General features: G+C 31.8%; 1 protein-coding gene across 1 annotated transcript; it reads right to left on the minus strand.

Annotated features, from left to right (window-relative positions):
- Window positions 1-2,018: 2,018 nt before the first annotated feature.
- LOC140437855 (facilitated trehalose transporter Tret1-like) lies at window positions 2,019-24,905 on the minus strand. The gene is made up of 6 exons (XM_072527633.1): window positions 24,672-24,905; window positions 13,696-13,984; window positions 5,069-5,247; window positions 3,892-4,108; window positions 3,612-3,812; window positions 2,019-3,557 (listed from the first exon to the last, which is right to left on the minus strand). The coding sequence occupies exons 1-6, from the start codon at window positions 24,715-24,717 to the stop codon at window positions 3,125-3,127; spliced, it is 1,365 nt and encodes a 454-aa protein (XP_072383734.1). The 5' UTR covers window positions 24,718-24,905; the 3' UTR covers window positions 2,019-3,124.
- Window positions 24,906-25,577: the final 672 nt, after the last annotated feature.

Consider the following 25,577-nt stretch of genomic DNA (forward strand, 5'->3'; position numbering starts at 1 on the left):
TTCTAAGTTGTTCTGAAATCTTTCGGGCTATACTGAAATCCTTCAGAGGCTTTTTATATATTCCAGGTGTTCTTGATTATCTCTGGAGGTCTTAAAAGAGCCCAGGAATAATCAGAAATAGTAAGAACTACCTTGAAACACTTTTAGAAGTCCCAAAAACACTCTAGGCCAATTTTGAATCAAACGAGATTATCTTAAATCTACAGATAAACCTATAACATTTTAAACAGCTATGCAGAGAACCACTTCAGAGACTTTTAAAACATTTCTGGTTTTCCAAGATTTTCTAGAAGCATTGAAACAACATTGAAGCCTCAGAAGAATTCCAAAGTCATTTTGAAACATTCCAGATTTCCTTAAAATCTTACAGACGCCCGTAAAACTTATTATGGTAGAACTTTTCACAATTTAAACATTTAACTATAGTGTTTACTGCTTTTTTACAAAACTCACAGTATATTCCGGTTTGTGTACTTCCCGTCATGTTGCCACATGATTTTAATATTGTTATCTGCTCTAAAGTCTTCTACAGGCGTCTGGTTTCTTTCTGAATATCCTGGAGTCTTGATTTCCCCGAATTTATGTAGAGCCCTTAACATGTTCCAGGAGTGTAATGATATGTTCTAAACCAGGGGTTCCCAAACTTTTTTGTACCACGCCCCCTTTTGTTAAAATGAAAGTTTCTCGCGCCCCCCACCCTTATATTTTCTATCATAGTTTATAATATTTTAATATTTACTATCATAGTTCCTCAAGTAAGATTTGAACCCATTAAAAGAAATACCTCGAATTCCGTAGAAATATAGGAAACAACTAGTTAGAGCAAATGGTAGTGACTCTAGTCACAAAAGCACTATATGTGGAGTACCACAATACATCAGTACCACATACACAAATTTATCACAAACAGTTGGTAGATACCTGTATCAAAAAGTGTCACAAAAACGTTTTTTTTATTTGCTAATTTCTCTGCTTCAGGAAATTCTCTGCTATTATCAAAAATCACCTCTGCTTCAGGAAAAGTAGATTTGGTACTGTTGATTGTCAGAGTTATGCAACCAAGAATACAATAAAATTCGAAATTAAGTTAATTGTGCAGTTTGTACATACATATTGCTATCAATGTAAACAGAGTTTATAAACAAATTGTAATAAAATTTTTAGTAAAAAATGAAAATCAATCAATTAGGTTTTGAATATCTAAATCAATCTGTGTAAGTTACTACAATTTTAACCCGCGTTATTTGTATTCGACAGGCTACTCTAATTAGGCTGTTTTTTATGGCTGTATATTACAGGAGACTTGATTGCTCGAAGAACTTGAAGTTAGTTTAGAACAGGGGTTCCCAAACTAGGAGGAGTGAGGACATGTCGAACATTAAACTAAATTTAGGTAGTCTTTCTAAAATTATAAATTAACCATGATGTTTAGAAAATTAAAACAAACCACTGTAACATCTGACTTTACACATAAATTTGAAATCGAATGCTTAAAACAATGGAATGTGAGCCTTCATCTTATCTGCAGCAGCGCGGAAAAGCTACACAGATGTTGTATTGAACCAGATTCCGAGGCTCTTTAACCAAGATGTTCTTCTTCTTCCTGGACCTCGTTTTCCAAATATTTTTCCTTGCAGGATGGCTTGAAGGAGAGCATATTTGGATTCATTTTGCATAATATGCCCGAAGAACTGTAACTTTCGAGATTTGATGGTGGTCAGTACCTCTCGGTTCTTATTTATTCTTCTGAGGACCTCCTCATTTGTGACTCGGTCAGTTCACGGGATCTTAAGCATTCTCCGATATAGCCATAAATCAAATGCTTCTAGTTTTCTGCACATATCTTCGTTCAAGGTCCACGATTCAACACTATAAAAAAGGACAGAGAAGACGTAGCATCGCAGCATTCTTACTTTTGTATCAAGAAAGAGGTTGTGACTCTTGAAGAAGGCCCCCATCCGATTGAAGGTGGATCTAGCTTTTCCGATGCGTGCTCTAATAATGATGATAGGGATATAAATATAAACTACACTATTAATAAATCAATTTCTATTTAATAAATATGTATATATCACAATAAAATTTGTATTCATTAAGAATCTAATTGCTGTATTTATACAGCATTCAACGTTTAGTATCTTAATGACTTATTTGCTAAAATTGTTTGTTTTCACCGCTTTGATTTTATGGCTGGAATTCATCACAATTTATTAAACAAGTAATTTTTTCAGTATTTTTGTATTTTTCAAGATGTTTATGCTTTTTTCATCAAGAGCAGCTTTTTTTTCTTTAATATATTTCTGGTTTTACTTGGCTGTCTTCGAATTTTTTCTTGTTTTATCGTATTTACATGTTTCCCTTTACTTTTCATTATTTCTTATTAGTATTTCTAATATTATCTGATGTAGAAGCTAGTTTGATTTCACATGGTGCATCCTGGACAACTCTTAACGAAATAGAATATACTGGCAGTCAAATACTTGCAACGAAAACTGAAGTTAGCTATCGGTCTATTCAACAATCTGGTTCGAAGGAAACATCATTTGTTTTACGACATGATTTTGAAACATCGTTGAGTGTGACTTTAAGATAAAATATTATGCTTTAAAAGACGCATAACTAGAAATACTGATCAGAAAAAAATATCTAGAAATTCGACATGAGAAGCAGTGTAATCTTTGCCAAGGTCCCACCATTTACTTCCTCTGTTTTCCAGTGATGTTAGTAAAACATCAACAACATATTACAGGCATATAGAACAGAGAACTACCAGTACAAAATTATACGGAATTAAACAGACAAAAAAAAACAAATTCAATTTAGTAACACTGGACTAATACTGACTTCTCATTACCACACAAAATCTGGTGCACACTAAATAGTATTAAGTAGACTAGTACACAAATCGGGTAAATTATTATCTCTCTCATGTGACTACGGAAATAAATATCAGAAATATCACAAACTATCATACGAACGTAATTTCCAAAATTGTTTTACTTTTAGCACAAGAGTAAATACATTATATAATTGATTAAGAATGATTAAGAATGAGTATAATTCATTATACACATAAAATGAAAGTAATATAGCAAACACCAGACGAACTCGTTAATCCAAAATTTTATCCATTCAATATATCTTGTATCTCCTGCAGACTTTTGCCTTTGGTTTCAATAACGCATAGCCAACAAAAGATCACCGATGCCAAACAACAAGCCGTTGAAAAACCAAAGACGTTGCCCAAACCAAATGTTGCCACAGCTAATCCAAAGTATTTGGTAACTACAAACGACACCAACCAACAAACTGTCGAGACAAAAGCGCTGGCGAACGATCTGTATTTCGTCGAAAACATTTCCGACAGTACTGTCCATGGAAGAGGACCGTATCCGAAATTAAAAGATATTATGAAGGTGGTAAGCATTAACACTGGCACCCAGGAGAAGTTTTCTACGTTGTAACCAGCAGTTCTTATGTAGAGGTAGATGGCTAGAGGACCAATAGATGCTGTCATACCTAGAGCTGAGACTTGGAGACATAACTTGCGACCGAACCTAAAAAGTCAAACAGACATGATCGTTTTGACGAAAAAAATATTTCTACCTTACCTGTCTACTACAAACGGTACTATAAAGCTGCTGACGAACTGTACACCTACCAGAATGATTGTACAAATATGTGGAGGGATGGTACTTCCCGCTGTTTCAAAAATAGTCTGACTATAGAACATTATGGCATTTATTCCTGACAATTGTTGAAATACAAGCAGACCTACAGAGGCAACAGTACCTTTCAAAAGTGCTTTTGAACTAAAATAAAAAAAAACATACAGTTTGTTTTCATACAGTAACAAATATTAAAATAATATAGAAAATAAATTTTACCTACCTTAACATTTCCATAACATTAATTTTATCATCCTCCTTATTTTCGTACTCTGTTTGCATTTCCATAACATCCTTTTTAATTACTTCTGCAGTTCTTCCTAAATTTTGTAATGCCACTTCTGCTTTATCACATTTCTTTTTCTTGACTAAATAGATGGGACTTTCTTCGGCCAGAAGACTGAACACAATTAGGAAGACCAAAGGAGGAATTGCTAAAACTAGAAGAATATCGTATTTAGACATGATGAGAATTAGATTGAATAATTATATAAGAATACTTTTAACTTAATGTTGCTTAATTATTCGATAGCTTACCAATATACATCTAAAATAAATATTTTTCATGGATCTTATCTAAAAATTGGCAGAATATGCTCTATTTCCTTTAATTTTTAATTATTTTTCTGTGTGTCTTTAACAGAATTTTCTTAATCTATTACAATTGTTAACTGCCTAATATATTCTTGTTATACGTTCTTGCTTATACCACAAGAGAAATTATATTTTAATTGGTTATTTTGTAAGGTGTCGAAAAGCTGATACGTTAAATTTTCTCTAAATTTCTTTTATTTTATTAAATTTAGTATAACACTCGTTTAATGTATTCGAGTATTCTCGTTTAATTTTTCTTAAGAAATCATTTTATGCTGTTTTCCGTTATAGTTTTGAGCACCCAGGACCTTTCAACTACCCGCATAATCAGCTAAGGATTAAGCAAGGTTTTACCAAAATGCAGACAAAGATCCCGTTACGGTGTGTTTGGAAAGATTTTAAAAAACCCCCTTTAAAGAATACCGGCATGAGTCACATAAGACTTCTGAATATTTCGGTCTAAATTAGGAAACGGTATTTTGCCCAAGCAAAATTTGTTTAAAAAAAATTGTTAAAAAAAATTGAACAACGTTCCGGCTGGGCTACCTCTTGAATCTTATATTAAGGTAACTTATGAAAGTGATTATGCCAAAAAGTCTCATATGAATATTTTTCCGAACAAACCCAAGCTTTTCGCCTTGTCTGTAGTAGTTCGTATCAAAAATAATCGTACTCGCACTGACAATAAACAAGGCAGACACAAACCCAAGTGTTTATGTTCCTCTCAGTTTATGTTTCTTTCATCTATTGAACAGACGTATTTATTATAGAACAAGCAGATTTTTTACGATGATTGTTTTACTTACCGGTGTTAAAAAACTGTATTGACTTGAATGGTCCTAGGGAAACTGAAAAAAGCAGACCAATTGAGCAGACAGCTCCCGTTAAACAGCTGATCAATCCCCTGTTTCTGCTTTCAGCTATCTCTCCAATGTACATGGGAACCAATGTAAATACACCACCGACACCAATTCCCGATAAAAATCTAAAAATATGCGATTATAGCTTAAAAAATGTTATATTCATTAGGTAGACTAACAATAAAAGTAGTCAATTTTCCAATTAACATTGCTTTGAAACATGTACATATAACATCATTCCAAATACAAAAAATAGCGTTCCTGGTAAACGAATGTTTTTATAAACTGTCTTTCTCGAATATTTTTAAAATTAATTTTTAAATTTTATGCAGAGAAATTTCCTACTCTTTTTCCTATTTTCAGAATAGTAAACTCTGCGTAATTTCACCCAAAGTTCCGGCTAACTTAAATGCAATATAAAATAAGATAAAATCTAGGCAAGTAACACCCAGAAACCACAAGGGACGCTGTCCTCCAGTATCAATAAACGGTCGTCCTCTGTCATAGGAGGAAAACATACAATACTTAAGAATGTCTGTGGATCGTAGTCTTATACGTGGTGGAAGCACAGCTTTATAAAGCAGAAACTTATTACTAGTAAATACTAAATAGTAGAAAACTACTAGTTATTAGACCGAACATTAATCAACGAGATCTTAATTCTTAATCAACGAGAAGTATTTGATATATTATGATATGATATTATTTTCTTTATTTCATTATTCAGAATTACCACGGCACATTCGCCAAACTTTGAAAAATTTAGTGCTGCGCTCTCACCAAAATTTAGACTGTCAAAATTGATGATGAAAATTTGCGGTTTTAGAAAGTTTGTTAATCAACAAAATTGTTTCATTTGTTTAAGTGTTAAATTAACTATTAAATTTATTGTTATTCATAACTTCTTCTTTTTCTTCTTCTCCTGCAGTAAGTTGTCGTTCCATCGTTCTCGTAGTATTTCTACTGATCGTATTAGTATTGGGGAACTTACTGATCTCTTTGTTGTCATTTGGATCATATGAATGTTCCATTTTACTCTTTTCTTTCTTACCCAATCCTTGATGCTTGCATTTCTTTCAAGAGTTTTTTGCTCTGCTATTTCTAGCATTCTGTGTTAGGCCTGTATTTTGCCACGTAACTAATATATTATAATATATTTTTGTATCCAATATGTCATATTAGCATGAAATATAAATTAACATACAGAAGTTAAAACACTTCACCATTGTATTTAGGTATATAAAATAAATATTTATTTTATATTCCTAAATACAATCTTGAAGTTTTTTAACTTCTGTATGTTTTTTTAAACGATGGTATACAGCCAACTACTGGGATTTTCCCATTATTTTTTAAATATAAATTAATTAATGAATTTTTAATATTTCTTGTTCCTTTCAGCTTAAGCCTCTATAATTCCAAGTAGCTATCTTTAATCTATCTATTTTGAAAGACATTTAAATCAGTATCTGCAGCAACAAGCAACCTCAGTAAAAATAAATAATGAATTAAGCAATTTGAGAACATTAAATACAAAGAGGCAAGTTCAGTTTTCCAAGGACAACGAACCCATTATTAAGAACACAAGAATATACACCTAGAGAGCCTCTATAGATGACCGTGAGAACATAATAAGAAACCAGATTGACTGAATCAATATAAATTAAAGAGTCCTTAAGACCATATTATGACTAAAGCATACTTAAAGCAAGTGATCAATCACCATCGCAGACATGAAACTTAAACTAAAAAAAAAAAAAAACAAAAACAGCCATCAAAACACCTAAAATTAATCTAAAAAAACTAAAAGAAGCTGATCTCTTCCAACAGATCAATGAAAAAAATTAACAAAGAAGTCCAGGAAGTAGAAAGTAAAGGACAACTTAATTCTAGAGAAAAATTGAGTTAAAAGGAGATCTTGAGAATTATCAGACAACAACAACTAAAGCGCGAACATTCCTTAAAAGCAAACAATGGATGACACAAGAAATAAAGTAATTGATTTTGGAAAGGAGAAAATACAAGAATAAAAACGAACAACAATACAAAAATGGAAATAAAACAATCAAACAAAAAATCAATCAAGCAAAGGAATTGTGGCTATCAGAAAAATGTGCAGAAATACAAAAATTAGAAAAACAACATAACAACTTTAACATATACAGGAAAATTTAATAAGCAGATGTTATCTACAAAATATAAGTATTGGAAACATAATGGACAAAATCAAAAAAATAATAATTGAAAGTGCAGAGAAAATAAATAGATGGGAAGAAAAAATACAAAAGAGCTATTTGAAGATGATGAAAGAATGGAGACAATAGAACCAAGAGGTAGAAATGGATGGCTACAATTACCAAAGAGGAAATTGAAAGAGCACTAAAGCGTATAAAAAATAATAAAGCCAAGGACCAGATGAAATGCCTACAGAAATCTTAAGACCACTTACATAGAAACACATTGATATCGTGGTAAAATTCTTCAATGAAATTTGGAAATAGAAACTAGAAGTAGAATATTGAGATACTACGCGTTCTCTGCCGTTTTATATGGAGTTAAAGCTTGGAGAATTACGGACGCAGTTGAAAAAAGACTTAGCTTTAAAATGTAGTGTTATCTAAGGATGTGGAAAACATCATGGGCATAACACAACAAACACGAACATGTTAAGAAAGATTAACAAATAAAAAATATACTCAACACTATGAAGGAGAAAAAATGAGCTACTTTGGTCACATATTAAGTATGAGTTGATGCAATTAGATATACAAAAAAAAGCAAGAACAATTGAAGGAAAAAGTGGACTAGGGAGACCACACACATCCTGTTTAAAAAAGTTAAAGCAATGTAGTGAAAAATAACAGTACAACTCTTCAGAACTGCTATTGACAACGTTAAATGGGCTATAATTATCGCCAATTTCCTTTACGGAATGGGCATCCCAAGACGGAGAATGAAAAATCAACTTGTAAGAAACTAAGCTAGGTAAAAGTTGGAGCAAGATTCATACCCTAAAAATATTTGAAATATACTTTCGAAATATCTTTTTAAAGGTACACTTTGTATATTTTGACATTTTTGGATCCTTCTCGATGCACTCGTCTGTTGAGATAGCTAACTATTTGAGACAACGACTAAGGAAACGAAAGCAATGAATGCACACTGAAAAAACTGGAAGAAATTGATAAGCGAAATATTCAAAAAAACGATCCAACACTGAAAGACATAAGGATTCACGCCAAAGAAGAAGAATTTTTTTATTTTTATGCTAAATTTTTAATTATTTAAAAACCACTAGGTATAAGAAATAAAAATACGTTTCTGGTGAAAAAAAGGTAAAAAATTGGAGGACTGAGAGGGTAAGACATCTACAACAATTACAAAACAACAAAATCTCCCAGACAAATCTTTATGTTACAGCCTGGAAAGAGTAGACTTAAAAATAAAACAAAACTGAAATGCAAGAATGATGTAAATGAAAATACTAAGAATATTAGTGAGATAAATTGACAGAAGCACCCTTGTGTAGGACTTATTGAAAAATATTTATTTTGATTGCGTTTATTTTTTGTAATCTTTCTCAGATTTTATAAATAAAAAGAATACCTAAGCTTATACAAATATCCTAACATATTTTTAACAGACATTTTCATCAAAAATTTATGACTACATTTGAAAAAGTCCTGAATTGCATTTAAAATTGACATTTACACTATAAATAGTACATTTATGAAACTATGTGAATGAAATAAAAATGCAATCGTGCAATATTACTAATAATTATATTAACATAAAAGGTTTAATTTAAATCTAATTATGCTTCCCGTGTTAGATCACCTTCGTTAGCAACTATCAAGGTGAATGTTACCAACCTCGCTCAATAAAAACATAAACAACGTGGCTTCTGATGGCCGGTACAATATAGGAATCCCGGTGCTTGCCATCGGATTGTTTTCTTCCTGTTTTATTAATTCTGTGGTCATGTGTTGAATATGAAATGTCTTAATACGTTTTCATGCAAACGTGCTGTATAAATGTTTCCTGAAATTATTCAGGTCCTATATTAATAAAAGAAGAAGTCGATGTTTTTGTTTCTAGTATGGTGTTTATTCTAAGATTTTGTAATTTCTGTTAAATTAAACAAAAATAAAATGTATAAATAAAAATTTCTCCTTATTTTCTTTTTTTCGTCCAACATCTTATATATTGTTCTGAAGCTATTTTCTTGTGGCATTTTAAATTAATTACTATTTAAATGGGAATAAGCCACAATTAAAGGTTAAAATACGTTTATTGACGTTTTAATTTCCACTTCGGAAATCGTTCTCAAAATACAATAATGAATACATAATTTACTAATGTTTGTATTTTGAGAACGATTTCCGAAGTGGAAATTGAAACGTCAATAAACGTACTTTAACCTTTAATTGTGGCTTATTCCCATTTAAATAGTAATTACCATCTTATATAATGCTTTTTTAATAAATTTCACAAGGGAAATGAAATTCCTGTAGTTGGCTGTATACCATGAATTACAAAAGTTTATTAAAAATCCTTTATAAAAGATATATAATTTAAAATCACTTTTTGGTTACATTACAGAACGTTTTCCATCAGTGTATTTTTACCTTTAATAAGTATTTCCACTTAATTTAAAGCAAACGTAAAGGTAAAATTTTAGCTACTCGTAGGATTGAAAAAGTAATGTGGTTAAATACTTACTCGGTACACATGAGTTAAGCCATTCAATACCTGGGTAAAAACCCTTTAGATGGTACAACATTTAATATTTCTTACATTTTATTGAAAATTATGTTGTGATGATTAAATATTTTTCAGATAACCTACATGGCAATGTAAGACTCCCACTAGGTGTTGCTGCTGACCCTCAGACGATGTCTGAATGGGTTCTAGATGGTAACTAATTAAAATGACAATTTTTGAACGGATGTATGAACAAAGCAGTCAATGTAACTTTATATATAGTATATGTCGTTCTCATCATCTCTAGCACTTGCCATATACCCAGTCAATATCATAATATACTTTTAATTAAAATTTGTCACATAGTCTTACGCCACTGGTCAATGGTTAGAGCTCTAAAGATCTCGTTTTCTATTAATTTTTTCAATTATTTCATCACCTTTTATACCAATAATTATTTTCTAATATTTCTTTTTATCAGACATTCTGTTTGTTTTTCCATAATGTAATCAGCCTTACATAAAGCAGTTTACAATTTATTCTCTAACATTTAACTACACAACAACGGTAAACTCAAGCAACAAAAAAAAATCTTCGGGCACCAAATGTTAGTTTTCGACATAAAGGGTCTTAGTTTCATTAACACTTACCATTAACCAGATTTCATAATTACAACCAACTACGTAATGTTCTTTTTCCTTTTCTACGGCACTACAGCCCAAATTGAGCCTTGGCCTTAATTTTTGACTCCACCATTGCTTGTCTGTGGCTGATCTTCTCCATACACGGACTCCTAAAAGGGCTTGTGCGTCGCTGTTTACTGTGTTTTCCCAGCGCTTTCTTGACTTTAAAACCGATCTCTTTCCCTACATTCTAGTATTCAGTGCTCTTTTTGGTAGCCTATCCTCTCCCATTCTTATCACGTATCCGGCCCATTGCAATCTTTGTATTCTAATGAAGTCTGACAGTGGTGCTTCTTTATAAAATTGATAAAGCTCGTTGTTGTATCGACTTCTGAAGATTCCGTTTTCCCTCACAGGTCCTAGTATTCTCCAGTAGTTTCCTTTCGAATGTGTCTAGTTTGCTTTTGGATGTTTCTTTCAGGACCCATGCTTTACTGCCATAGCATGCTATTGGTCGAATTAAGGTGTTATAGATTCTCATCTTTGTATTTCTGTGGACATTTTTAGACCGAAATATATATAAAGTAAACTTTCCAACCCTTTCAATGTAATCTTCATGTATAATGTTATGTGGGACTATATTTCTTCTCGTCTGTTTCCTGTGCTCCTGTTGATGTTCTACTCAGAATAATAATATCATCGGCATAAGCGGCCAGTTGAACCGTTCAGTTGGTCAGTAGGTTTCCTCGTTTAGTTTGCATTTGTCTAACCGCATACTCCAGTGCCAGGTTAAACAAAGTTTGGGCCAGCCCATCTCCCTGCTTTAGTCCCTGCGAAATTTTAAAAAAGTCTCTCCGGTGGTTTTGTATTCGTACACGTGCCTAAGTTTTATCCATTGTGGCTTTAATGAGTCTAATTAGCTTGTGTGATATTGCCAATTCAGCCAATTTATTGTAGAGTTTGTTCCTTTGGACTGAATATGCCTGTTTGAAGTCTACAAACATATTGTGAACATCAATGTCATGTTCCCATGATTTACTCAAGATCTGTTTGACTGTAAATGTTTGATCCAGTGTCGATCTTTCCCGTCGGAAACCCGTCTGATACTCTCCATTAATATTTTTTGCTAGTGGTTGGAGCCGCTGGTTATACGTGAGGACTTTATATGCTGTACATAGTAGAGCAATTCCACGGTAGTTTTTGCACTGGAGTTTGTCTCCTATTTTATAGATCGGGCATACTATACTTTTTTTCCAGTCGTTAGGTATTTTCTTTTCTTGCCATATGTCTTTGATGAGCGCGTGGATGTGACTTGCTAGGTGGTCGCCACCTACCTTATAAAATTGTGCTGGTATTTCGTCAACTTCCGGGGCTTTATTGTTTTTCTGGGCCTTAATAGCTTCGAGAACTTCCTCTATGGTTGGAGCTTCTACTTCATTCTCTTCTAAGTAGTTCGTATCCATTTCATCTTCCATGTCTACTTGTGTACCAAGTAGGGTCTGAAAATAATGCTTCCTGCTTCTAGGTTTCTGTGACTTTCTGTTAGTCACTGATTATTTGCCCACTTCCATATTTACATAGACTTGTTTGAGGTTTATACTTACTAGGTAGTCGTAAACCCCTCTAATTTCGTTGTTTTTAAAATTTTCTTCCATTTTTTCTATTTGTTCATTTTCATAGGCTCTTTTTTTATTTCTAGATATTGTCTGCTGTTTGTCTCGCGACTTCAAATGATGTTTATCTTTCCCGTGTTCTTCTTGTAATATACATTTTGTGTGCTTCATTTCTTTCCTCTATGGCTAGTCTGATTCTTCGTCTCGCCTTTTTCTTGTTTCCCAGGGTGACGCTGCCGCTGTCAGTACTGCTATTTTAATATTATTCTATTTGCCCTCCATGGAGTACAGTTCTAGCGCCCTTAACTCATTTGCGACTTCTTCTTCGAACTTTTCTTTACATTAATGAATCTCCAGCTTTTCCAGGTTAAGTTTGTTTCTTCTTTGCTGTTTTTCGTTTTTTCTTTGTTAACTCTGCATCTAAATTTGGTTTGGAGTAAAATATGGTCTGATCCACAGCATGCTTCTCGTCGTGTTCTCACATCTAAAATACTACTGGCTGCCCTTTTGTTTATTAGCACATGGTCGATTTGATTGGTTGTGGTTTCATCTGGTGAATCCGTCATTTTGTGTATGTCTTTATGTGGGAAGCATGTGGAACTTATAACCATGTTTTTACTGGTGGCAAAATTTACCAAAAACTCCCCATTCTCGCTTGTTTCATTGTGCAGTGGGTGTTTTCCTGTTGTGCCATAGAACTGGGGCTCCTTGCCTATCTTAGCATTCATATCATTCATTATAATATTGATGTCATTTTTGGGCGCATTGTCACATACTATCTCCAGTTGTTGGTAGAAACTATCCTGTGTATGTTGTTCTTCTGTTGGGCAGTGAATGTTTATCATTGTTAGGTTCAAGAAGTGGGTACAAATACTTAACTTCCTTTTACTGCCTGCCTGGAAGTCTATGATATTTGATTTAAAATAATTATCCACCAAAAAATGCATAATGTTACATACCTACATATTTTCATACCCAGAACCTTAATCAACCTTTGTTTCCAATAGCATTAATTCCTTTATATCCAATAAAAATTTAATTTTATACAATTTACTTATACTGGCCAATAAATATTCCATATTAAATTATAATTGTTTTTTTTATGTTTATTTTTAAAGTACATATATATTAAAAAAATTTCAACATTTTATCAAAATTGATATTAAAAAAACCGTTTAAAAAAAAGATGACATATTAGCTTATAATAATTTATAACTTATTAGTTGGCTGATTGATAAGTGACTGATTAACTGATAAATCAATTTTGGTTTTACTTGAAAATGCCGAAACGTAGCAACAGACATATTATATCACTGTTCTTGTGCAATAGGTCGAAGAAGATAAGGTTTTTCTCCATTATTAATATTATAACTGTGTCATATATTGTGTTTTTTGTTTAAACTATTGATTTTAAACTTCTTAAAATCATTTTTTGTTTTAGATCTAATTGTCATAGCAAACATATAATCAATTGCTTCATAAAGCATATATTATGATTAAAAAAGGGTGGAGAAATGCTTACCTTTAAATTGTTCCTTTTTATGGAATACAACAAAATATTTATAAAATAAATAAAGAATAGAATAATTCCTTGTGTAGATCTCTTACTATTAAAAAACTAATATTATCTTACCTTGCACAATAATATATTTCGATGACCGTCCCTGTCGCCAGCATCACATAAGAAACAAAAAACGGCACGCCGACTAGCAACATCGATGGTTTCCTTCCAATACCATCGGCTAAGAATCCATACAGAAAAGGACTAAACGCTGCACCCAAGGTCAACAACGAAGATATCCACGAAATTTCTTCCGGCGTTATTGTCCTCCCAAAGGAATTCTCCGTGATGTTTAGAAGTTTTGGTATTTCCGGAGAGGACCAACAGCATGCAGTGCCTGCCATAAACATGAGCAAGCTTGCTGAAAATTAAGACATACAATAATTTAAAATAATTATTCTAAATTGGGAAATATTTAAAACAAACTTAAATTTCTATTTCGAAAAACGAATTTCTTGACTCGGTTTAACAAGGACAAGTTTACGCCGAAAGGAGAGAAGAAAGAAAAGAAATTTTTTGCCTTCAAATTCGAAGAAATATAATTTCGGCATTTCCTCTTATCTCATTTCTTATATATTGGCTGTATAAGGCCAACTATCCTTATTTGATCATTGGTTCATATTAATATTATTAGATAATGAATTCTTCCCCAGAGTTCGGATCTTCCATGTTTTAATAATGTTTTTAGCAACATTCCCCCACTTTCAAAATGAACTACTTCTTTATAACTCGTGTAGAATATATTGTCTCGTTTTGTTCATTTTTAATGTCCGTGTTTAGGTTTTAGTAAAAACTATATCCAAGCAACTAGCTTTACCATAGATAACTGACTGCTAGTGCCATTTACAATCCACCACGGCACACAATAAACATACAGCAATATCAAGAGTTTTCCAACACACGCGGCAATAAGTTCCTTACGGGAGGCGACTACAATGCTAAACACACTTACTGGAGATATAGACTAATAAATCCAAAAGGCAGTCAACTGTATATGGCAATGACTAGTAATAATCTTCGATATATATCAACAGGTGAACCTACATACTAGCCAATCGATCATAACAGAACTTCAGACTTGGTCGATTTTTGTGTCACTAAGGGAATTTTACCCGAACTTCGAACAGTACAATTGTTATCCGATCACTCTCCTATCATGGTTACTATATCCATAGAAATTCCCGGGAAGGAACATCCACCATTCCTAGGTTATAAATTCCGGAATTGGGAAATATTTCGGAATATTATTGATAACAAATTGCATACAAAAATACCTCTGAAAGGTAACGGCGAGGTAGATGAACCTATTAAACAATTTACCAAAATAATACAAGAGGCAGCTTGCAACACCAACCAAATCTTTCAGCGATAATGACTGTATCGTCGGCATAACGAATGTTACTTATATTTTCACCATTTATCTTGATCCTTCTGTAAAGTTTCCAAGTGCTTGTGTAAATAACTCTTCGGAGTACATATTAAATAATGATGGTGAAGTACACAGCCTTGTCTCACTCCTCTACTTATATGTTACACATCCGTGGTATGTCTATCCAAGTTACCTCAGCCTGTAGGTTCCAATAAAGATCTCTCACTCAAGTTTTTCTTTGAAGTTGATTAATTCTAGCTTGCTTTATTTCCTTTGCTGCAGTTCTGTATTTATCATCAGACCATTTCACATTTCTTTTCCCTTGGTATTTCTAACAATTTTATTCTACAGATTCCGTTGTTACTGTTTTTAAATGTCTTTCTTCATCTTCTGCAGTACCTTTCCCTCTGAGTCCGTTAAGTTTTATTCGGAGAGCATTTTGATATTCTTGTTTCTTTGTTGGGTTTTTAAATCCTTCAACATTCCGTTTTTTAATTTGACTATTTGTGCCTTTTGCCACTGTCGCGATTTTCTGCGGCAATTTTGCCCCCACAAGATAGTGATCTAAGTCAGAGTCAGCCCCGTGATACGTTCTGATGTAAAACTTAAAAACGTAATGTAGTAATGGTCTTTTAAGGTTAATCCAACTAATTCATTTATGTTGCCTTTTAAAAAATATCTATTGACTTTTTAATTATCTTTATTTAAATTCATAATACACGATTTACTACTATTTACTAGCACACGATTTAATATTAAATTTTAGAATAATACTTTTCTTTATTTATTTAATCGTTTAAAACTAGATCGACACTTTTATGAACTTAATCGTGTTATGGATATCCGTGAAAGTGCATAAGATTTATGAGGCGTTTACTTTTCCTATAGTAAGATTCACAGCTTCGAAAAGGTCAAAGTGTCTTCAGTTGGCATTGCATATTGAAATTGGCACATTCTTTATATATTTAACTTCGATTAATAGATACAAAGAACTAATAAATTCAGTCGATTCTTTGTATGTTTCTAAAAATAACTTGCAAATTGTAACAAACGAGAGTAAATTTTCAATGGAGATTATTTTTGGCACCTAACAATAACTGGTTTAAATTGTTTCGTTCCTTGTTGTTGCTATAGGTAATTGGACAATTCGTTTAATAGTACCAATTTACCAATTACACTTTATGATATTAAGGAATTCAAATGCATTATGACGTCTTGAAATAATTTATTATATATTATCTGAAGAGATTTTAAAATATATAAACACTAACATTTTCAAGATTCAATTATTTCAATTTCTATGAAGATATTATTTCGTTATGAAGGTTATTTGGGTTAACTTGTATTTATTTACTCTAATTTTTTGATGACGTATTGATAATAAGGAAGATGGTCGGTTTGGAGAAGTTCCAATTTGTCAGCTAGTTCTTGGTGGATAATCTTTGCTACTGAGTCATGGCGTTCTTTATAATCAGTACCGACAAATGCCTGACAGTCACCGGTAAGATGTTGGATGGTTTCTTGGGCTTGGCATTTGTTATTTTGGACTTGAGGATCTTTAACAATATATTTCAGGTAATTTTTATTTGGAATAACTTTATCCTGAATGTTGACATATTCTTGGCTGATCTCATTGAGATGTCGCCCATGCAGAGGTTTACTCATCCAGGTGCACATTTTTTCTTGCTTAGTCAGGTGGTTTATGCGCATTTCTTGTTCTCTCAGTTTAAGCGGCGTTCTATCATCTATTGCGCAAATTGCTCGATGTTAAGTAGATGTCTCATCCTGTACCTGATCTTGAATATAGAAACCTCAGGGCTGAACCTTTCTGTAGCTGAATTTTTATTATATTATTATATAGATTGTTTTTTCTATTGTCGTGCAGGATGCTATTTTTTGTTCTTTCTTCAACTTTTTAGACAAATTAGCAACCCTTATAGGAGTCATCTCACCTACACTACCGAAGCACCTGGCCATCAAAATTCTTTAACTAACAAGGTCCTGGCTTCTCACACCGCCGAAATGTTTTTCAGGGTTTTTGGGCCAGTCTCGCCAAGATGATACTTTCATAATTTGAGATAAACTATTTATGATTTCTACTTCTACTTTTGACTTTTATTTTCCTCGTTCTCTTCTTGCTTACACTTCTCCCCATTTTCTTGTTTGCGCCTCCCTTTAATTTTTTTCTATTTTTGCCCAAGCTTCGCTTGCTTTTCTTTCTCTTCTTGCCTACGCTTTTCCTTATCCTCTTTCATTTTATAAAACCATGCGGGTCTCAGAAGGTATTCATTTGTTTATCAAGTTCAGTAGATCTTGTATTAACCATTAATAACTACTAAATTTCTCTTTTATCTCACCACTGTCACCAATGTTACACTTCCATCAGTTTTATTAAAATAGAAAACAAAATTACTCCTTAAATTTACTTAATTACTTAAAAACTCCTGATAACAACTTTAACTGAATCACATGAAGAAAAAGAGAATGCAACCGAAGAATTAAGTCTCCAGATGACCACAGTTAAACAAGAAGACGATAATGATCACACTTTTCTGAAAAACTTTAAAAAGAGTCAAAAGAAAAATATTGACTTAAAAGTCATACCACAATGTCTTAAAAATAGTGTAAGACCTATTTGGCAAGAAATCCAAATATAGTGGGACAATACAGACGTACTGGGCTTAATGAGAATCTCTGTATCTTTACAATCGGTTTATTATATTGGAAGTGGGAAAGTCCCGAATGAGTACGTACAGTTCAACAATTGGTACTGCCAAAATGGTACAATAATAGTGTGTTGCAAGAACTTCATAGCAGCATTTCTAGTATTTTGGAATCAAAATAAAACTTGTCCAAGTTTAAGACAGATTTTACTGAATTAATTGAAATGTAAAAGATTGATGCAAGAAATGCGATTTATGTAACGGTAGAAAAAGGAATCGTAATAAAATGTCACAATATTTTTCTGGAGAGCCTTTTAAAGGACTTGCAATGGATATTCTCGGTCAACTTTCGATGGAATACAGAGAGGATACAAGTACTTAATGGTTGTAATGAATTTTTCTTCAAAATAGCCTTAAATTGTACCTGTTCCTAATCAAGAAGCGAATACAGTAGCATTGATAACACACGTTATATCAAGACATGGGGTTCCTTTAGAGTAACATTCTGATCAAGGACGAAATTTTAAATCAGACATATAGCAAGAATTAACCATTCAGTGAAAGTAACCTAGTATGCTTATATAATCCTAAACGTAAGAAGGGACTTTATCCGAAACTTCAACGGAACTTGAAAGGCCGTACGCCGTTTTATAGAGAATAAACAATTTAATCTACCTCATCCAGTTTTTTGCTAGAGTAAACTAAAGATAGGTCATATCGAGAGATAACTCCATACCATGAAACTGATCCCCCATGGTGATTTCAGTCGAGCCCTGATAGATCAGTTATTCTAGGCAAATAACTATAAATGAAGGCACAATATTACGACAGATCCATAATAAAAAAGAAGAAATATTAAAAATCCAGAATGTTCTAAATGTCATCGGAATATCCAGAAATGTCTCGTAAGGAACGCCAGAAAATGTATATAAATAGAAGGTGGCAGTTTAAGTAGTTATAGTAATTCATTGTTTAAATAGTTCTGCCATTCATTTAGAGTTGTTAAAACGTATTGTAATATTCTTTGCTGTTTTCAATAAAAGTGATTTAAAGAAAGTGTAGCAGAGCAAAAGATACCACGCCATGGTCGAGGTCAAGTATTCACCAGAATTCTCTCAAAAAAGTTTCGTTACTATCAGATAAGCTTCTGAACTTAGTAGGAAACGAACTTACTGATGAGTACTTTGACACTATAGAAACAATCTTCCTAGAATATCGCATGCAATCGCCAGCATAAGCTACACCGCTGATCAAAAAGCAGTTTTTAAGAACTGTATGGTTTACAAGATTGGGTATTTTCCTCTGAGCAATTTAATACAAGTTAACTACTATCCCACACAATGACTACTCTTAATCCCCAAAAACAGGAGCATCAATTCCTTGAAAAGACATAGAGCCTAAAACGAGGTATTACAACACGTTTGTTAAGGATGCTTTTGTGAATCTAGAGTACAGACAAAGGAATGTAATGCCGTCAGAAAATTTGATGGGATCCAATTCAATGTATTTACCTTCCTATTAGAAATATCTCTCTGTTAGGACTAGAAAAAATGTGGTATTTGTTTCTTTAACTACGGCGGAAGTGTAAAAAAAAACATCATGTATAAATAATAAATGATATGCAAACTTGGGAACATGTATTTAAAAAGTAATTTATAAGATTCTTTATTTTTTCTAGTTAAATAACCATTATCAGCCGTTTGATATCATGTTAGATACTATATTCGCTTTCATGGATTTATTGACAGCGGAACTAAATAACACTGAAGTTGATAGTCACATATTTAAACGCCATAATTTTCTTCTTTTGCGAGCACCACGTTTACTCTGAATCTTTTCCTGTATGATGGGATGCGAAAGTTTTCAGAAAGCCTCATAACGTAACTGAAGTATTTCAGCTTACGTCTTTTTATTATATTGAGCAATTTCTATTAATACACAAACGTACCTACACCAGAGAGAGCTGGTCGATGTCCTAAACAAGAGAAAACTGCGTTTACTTGCTACACAATTGTGTATCGTGCTAAAAGACAGAGAAATGAAGACGAATATGAACGTGTTGAAAAATTGAATATGTACTCGATCACTGAGAATATAAAAGAGATTGACGGAATTCGAAATAAATGACTAAATATGAGTATGAAGAAGATTAGCAGAAATTAGCAGATTATATTGTGTAGACACTAAAAATGGTAACCTCAAAAAAGAGACCATTCTCCACGATGACAATGCTTAACGACTTTTAAAAAGCCAAAATATTTTACTGGTAGATCAGCCGTTGATACAACAAATGAGTTGTTTTTATTTTTCGTATTCTTTTATCCAAATTTCGTCGACCTTGTTTATAAACTATACTGATCTTTGATTGAATTTTTTAATAGCTTATAACACATAAATCATTGATATTTGCCAGCCCACATAAAAATTGCACATTACTACCATAAATATTTTAAAACCAATAACAAAAATCAATAAAATTAACATAATTTTTATCACGCAATCTACCAACATCCTGTAATTTAAAACTTGCTCTAAAAAAACAATTGTTGGTAACAATTTAACTCGGTTGTTTAATCATTTGACAAAAAGTAAAACAATTATTTAACCAAGAAAGTGATTTCTGGCACCAAACAGTTTATTTTGTTATGTCATGTCGTCTCGCTCGTTACCTAAGTTAATGATATGATGTTAACTTAAGGACTGTACTTATGAGAGTATGTTTTAATTTGCTTTAACACACAATTAAAGAAATTGTATGCTTTTACGGCACCTACATGCATTGATTTTTATTTGAATGAACCACAAAAAAAATTTACGTTGCAATTTTAGTGAGATTTATCGATTTTAAAAGAAATTGCTACGTAAAAAATATCAACACCACAAGTTTTAAAAAGTTCATGGACCAAATATATTACACAAGAAGGTGAATAACTCCGCCTGCAGTTTTGTTGGGTGGATCAAGTAGCTCGACAGAACTGTTGCCGGTCCCAAGCCCGGATAAAGAAGGAGGGGGTCTACAGTCAGGTTAGCACCCTACTGATACCTTTAAAACCATACAGCTCATAGAAACAGGATTATGGGAACAGGATTGATTTCATTACGACGACTAACGCGAGAAAGAGGACAACAATTTTATGGAAAAATAGCAAGAGATAAGTCACGAATCGGCACAAGAAGTATTGGACCACTGCGCAAAAGATAGAGTGAAAACCTTCCATAAAGGTATTAATCCGCCAATGAACAAGCACAATTGTTTATAAAGAGGAACCAGGAGAAGAGAGTAACTCAATTATTTAATAAATGTTTACAAGTACAAAATATCCCAGATGATTAAAATATTGAATATATCAGTTCAATATGTATATAAGGTGTGAAAGGAGAACATGTGTGCTCTAATTATAGAAAAATAACTTATTACCAACTTAATGGGGAGGTTGTACGGCTGAATATTAAAAAAAAAGAAGAATATAGTTAGAATACGAGGATATAGAAGAATAAAACGAATTCCGTGCAGGACGATCGAGAAGATAAAATTCTGATAAGATAAAATGAGTCAGATAAAATTAAATTATTGGAAGAACTTTCACCAAGTAACAAAAAAACAATACTTATTTGTTTAATTTACTAATGTTTGTATTTTGAGAACGATTTCCGTAGTGGAATTTGAAACGTCAATAAACTTACTTTAACCTTTAATTGTGGCTTATTTCCATTTAAATAATAATTATTGTATGTAAACACTTTAATATAGTCTAAAAATGTTAAACAAGGAACCAAAATAACAATCTATCGAACCTTTGTAGTGGCTATCATGACTATCTTGGCTAAAAAGTATAGAAAATGAATTAAAGTAGTTGAAATTGATTGGCTAAAGAGAGCTTGTGGTGTATCCAAAAATGACCATTATCATAAATAAAGATATTAGGAGGATAAATACCATATATTCCACTGTAAACAGGGTTGAAGCTAGACAGCTAGTGTCGCATGGTCACATAAAGAAGATAGATGGTCAAGGCAAGTAGTATATTACATACCACACTAAAAAAGAAGAAGAGAAAGGCCGTGCATTGCCTGGAAAAAGAATATAAGGCAGACAATGAGAGATAAAGCTATCTAAAAAAACGAATGGAAGTATAGAAAACAATACCTGTCTAAATGCGGGGGGTCACAGAGACTGTAGAAACCTCACTTATATTACTATTTTCAAAGTAGAAATTAAAACGTCACATTAAAAATATTTTAAACAAAAATTGTGGTTGATTCCCAAACAAAAATAGTAAATTAGACAAAAACATTGATCACAAATTTGAATTGTTTCGGTGTATATGGGGAACAATTCCGAAAACATTGAAAAACAAGATAAGACACGATACAATGATAAAACTTTACCATTTAATACGGATGTCCAAGCTGGGTAATGATGCAAAACTTAGACCAGGGCGAATCTGTGAAAAAAACGACTACATTTGGATTGAGAGGTGACATTCTGATTTTTGCATAAAAAGTTGTGTGATGACTTCAATAATAACAATTGATTTTTCTTCCCTCTCAAATAGGTCACGAATAATAATAAAAAAAATATTTAAAAATGTTTAGAAAATATCGTTTTTCTCTACTATCCTTAAAATTCTTTAAAGCTTTGTACAACAAAAACTTCACCATATCTAAGTTTCTTTAAATTCTTTTTTTTTTTCATATAAACGAACACTCCACCCATTCCACGTCTTTTATAGAATTGAAATCGAAATTTGGACGTCCTCGGGAATTTTTTTTTTAAACTAGTAAACAATTTTTTGGGTTATAAAAAAATAGAATATCTCGGTAACTATTATCTACAATTAAATTCTAAAACCGGCGTTAGAAAAGGTTAGAAAAGATGCTTATTTTAAAAGAAAAAAAAAGTGTAATTTCGAGAAGTGGTTTCTGAGATACAATCGGTCAAACTTGATTGACATTTGCGAAAAAGTTATAAACAATGGGATGATAATCTTTGAACCAGTACCTTTCTCTTACGGAGCTCTTCATATCGATTTTCATATCTTCACGATATTCAGAACATGTACTTACTTATTACAATAATAAAAACCATAGGTATTGCGAGTGAAAATATCGAAAGAAACTAAGTTAAAGCAAATTGAATTTCAAGATCAAAATCGAAATATATAAAAACGGATTTTCTGATCTTACAATAGCTGAATTTTTTTATTTTTTTTTAATCCCATGCAACTAGAATATAGAAACCTAAGTATTGCATAATCAAATCTTAAAGATGCTTTAATTCAGTTATAAATAAATTAATTTATTTATAACAAAATAATCTGCATATTTTTTCGTATGTTGTCAGACTTTTTTTTTAGAAAAACTTACCACTTTTTTTGTGTTAAGTGTGTACTTTTTAACACTCTAAATACAAATATTCTCATTTTAAAGCTGTATAATTATTAAAACAATCTTTTGTTTAAACAAATTAAATTTTCTTAATATTTTTTTATGATAAAATATTAAAAATGAACTTCACAACATAATTGTATGTTTTTACAGTAAATTTACAGAATTGAATTAAGAATGATTGTTTATTTCGTATAAAAAGTATCTTTTTTTTTAATTTTCGGATAATTATTCGTTTAGACGTACTTTCCTGCACTGTTGATAAGAAGGATCCTTGTTTTCATAGAATTCTTCATCTTGAAGGTAAAAATTACTCCCCAAATGTCCATCATGTAACTATAAATCAATTTCATCAAAGTTAATAGCAGTATCAGTATTTTCTTCTCCGAGGTGCATGGTTAAATTCATTTTTTTTGCATTTTCGTTTTATGAAACTTATATACCTCAGTTCATTCAAATCTACTCTAATGCTCCTTTTACCACCATAAAGAGCCATTATTATTTTAAAATCAGCACTTTTTATTTGGTAAAAAATAGTTTTAAGTAGTTTTGGGGTGAATAATAGGAAGTAACTAAAATTTAGGGAGTAATTTTTACCTACAAGATGAAGAGTTTGATAAACTAATGGTTCCTTTCAGTCTACAGTGCACAAAAACATACCTATATGAATAATTATCCAAAAATTGAAAACAAAGATACTATCTATATGAAATAAAGATTATTTTCAATTAAATTCTATAAATTAAATCTAATAATATAAAATTATAATGCTGTGAAGTTCATTTTTATCAATTTATTATAAAAAAATATTAAAACAAAAATTGTAAACACTAATTTGTTTAAACACTAATTGTTTAAATATTTACACAGCTTTTAAATGAGAATATTTGTATTTACACAATAAATATACATTTATTATATAAACAAATAAAAATACGTATATTTTTTATATATACCGATTTTGAACGTTGAAATTCAACTGTTAACTTAGTTTTTTTGGTATTTTTCACTTGTTTTTATTGTTTGTTTTGATTATTTTATATATGTTATAAATATCTAGAAGATGTGAAAATCTTTATCGAGAAAGAGATCTGAAAGAGAAAGGTAACCAACGGTTTAAAGATTACCATCCTATTCTTCATAACTTCGTCGCAAATACCGGTCAACTTTACCCGGTTGTATCTTAGGAACCACTGCTCATAATTCAACTTTTTTTCTTTTATGAGAAACATCTTGCCAAGCCTTTTCTTATTCCGGTTTTAAAATTTAATGTAAACTGTTGGTTACTGAGATATTATATTTGTTTATAAACCAAAAAATCGTTTACAATTTTAAAAATACTTGAGACTGCCCATATATATATGCAACAACCTATATATTATTGTAGATGCACAACAATTTGTGTCTTTATTTTAAAAAGCCCAATAGAGTATTCCAAATATCCCCTGTATCCCAAAAGCAATAAAAAATCTTATATACAGTCGCTAAATAAATTCGTAGTTCATAAAAATGTATCGATAATTTTCTTAGTATTAAAAAGAATATTTTTTAAGTCTATTTTTATTATAAAAAATCGCTTATATGCTTGTAACTAAATGCCAAAAAAAAATAGCAAAAAATTGACCTACCCGCTGCAGCCGAAACATAAACAGACTTTAAACTAGGAAGAAACATTTTTCGTTGAGCACTTTCTGTTATATCTTTCACAATCACACTGTCACCTGATAAAAACTCTAGAAACTTGAACTTGGAAAAGCGAATTTTTATCGGACTGCGATCATAGTGTTGACCTTAACTACCGTTTTCAGTCGCAATCCTCGATGAACATTAAAATTATTACGTGTTGCAGATCGTATTTGGAGAACGGTAGTATGTTTCACGAACTGGTGGTTGTGCTTGGTACCACTGAGATGTTGGATGAATTTGCAATAGGTTTGAAAGGGGGTGGGCTGCCAGTTAGATTAGACTGAACTCACTCAGAAAATTAAAAGAGGCCATATGTACATAGATAGATAGATAGATTGATATTTTACTGGTAATAATTTTACAAAAAGTACTTTTGCAAGTGAAATATAAATGTAAAGATTGATATAAGTAAATATAACTGGAAAAGTCAATAGTCAAATATTAATAGAAAAAAATAAATATAAAACTAAGTATATTAACAAAGATAACAGACAGGTAACAATCACAACAGATTAAAATTGAAAGAGAAATACTCCTCAAATGGAAAAAGGCATCCACTTTATCCAAGGTATTTGTTAATTTTTGCTTTGAATTGATAAAAGTTAAAAGCTTTTATTTTAGCTGGCACTATGTTATCAACTGGTTAAATACTTCAAATCATTTTTGAATCTCTCAATGCGGCTACATTCTGATACAAGATTGCTGTTGTTTCTATTGGTATAATTGTAAAAATCTACATGCGCATTATATTTGCTAAGATTTTGTTTAATGTGTAACAAACACTGCATACATTTTAAATTTCAAAAGCTCTAAAGGAGTTTCTACAGTCTGCTTTATAATCAAGCCCA

The sequence above is a fragment of the Diabrotica undecimpunctata genome, chromosome 3, assembly GCF_040954645.1.
Source record: "Diabrotica undecimpunctata isolate CICGRU chromosome 3, icDiaUnde3, whole genome shotgun sequence".
Classification (NCBI taxonomy): domain Eukaryota; kingdom Metazoa; phylum Arthropoda; class Insecta; order Coleoptera; family Chrysomelidae; genus Diabrotica; species Diabrotica undecimpunctata.

What these genes read in the sequence shown, in the direction of transcription:
- LOC140437855 (XM_072527633.1), bottom strand. Translation starts at nt 24,717, where the DNA reads ATGTTTCTTCCTAGTTTAAAGTCTGTTTATGTTTCGGCTGCAGCGG. An exon ending in AATACAGTTTTTTAACACCG is followed by an intron (nt 4,109 to 5,068) that starts GTAAGTAAAACA and finishes ATATTCTTCTAG; the next exon opens with TTTTAGCAATTCCTCCTTTG. An exon ending in GTACCGTTTGTAGTAGACAG is followed by an intron (nt 3,558 to 3,611) that starts GTAAGGTAGAAA and finishes TTGACTTTTTAG; the next exon opens with GTTCGGTCGCAAGTTATGTC.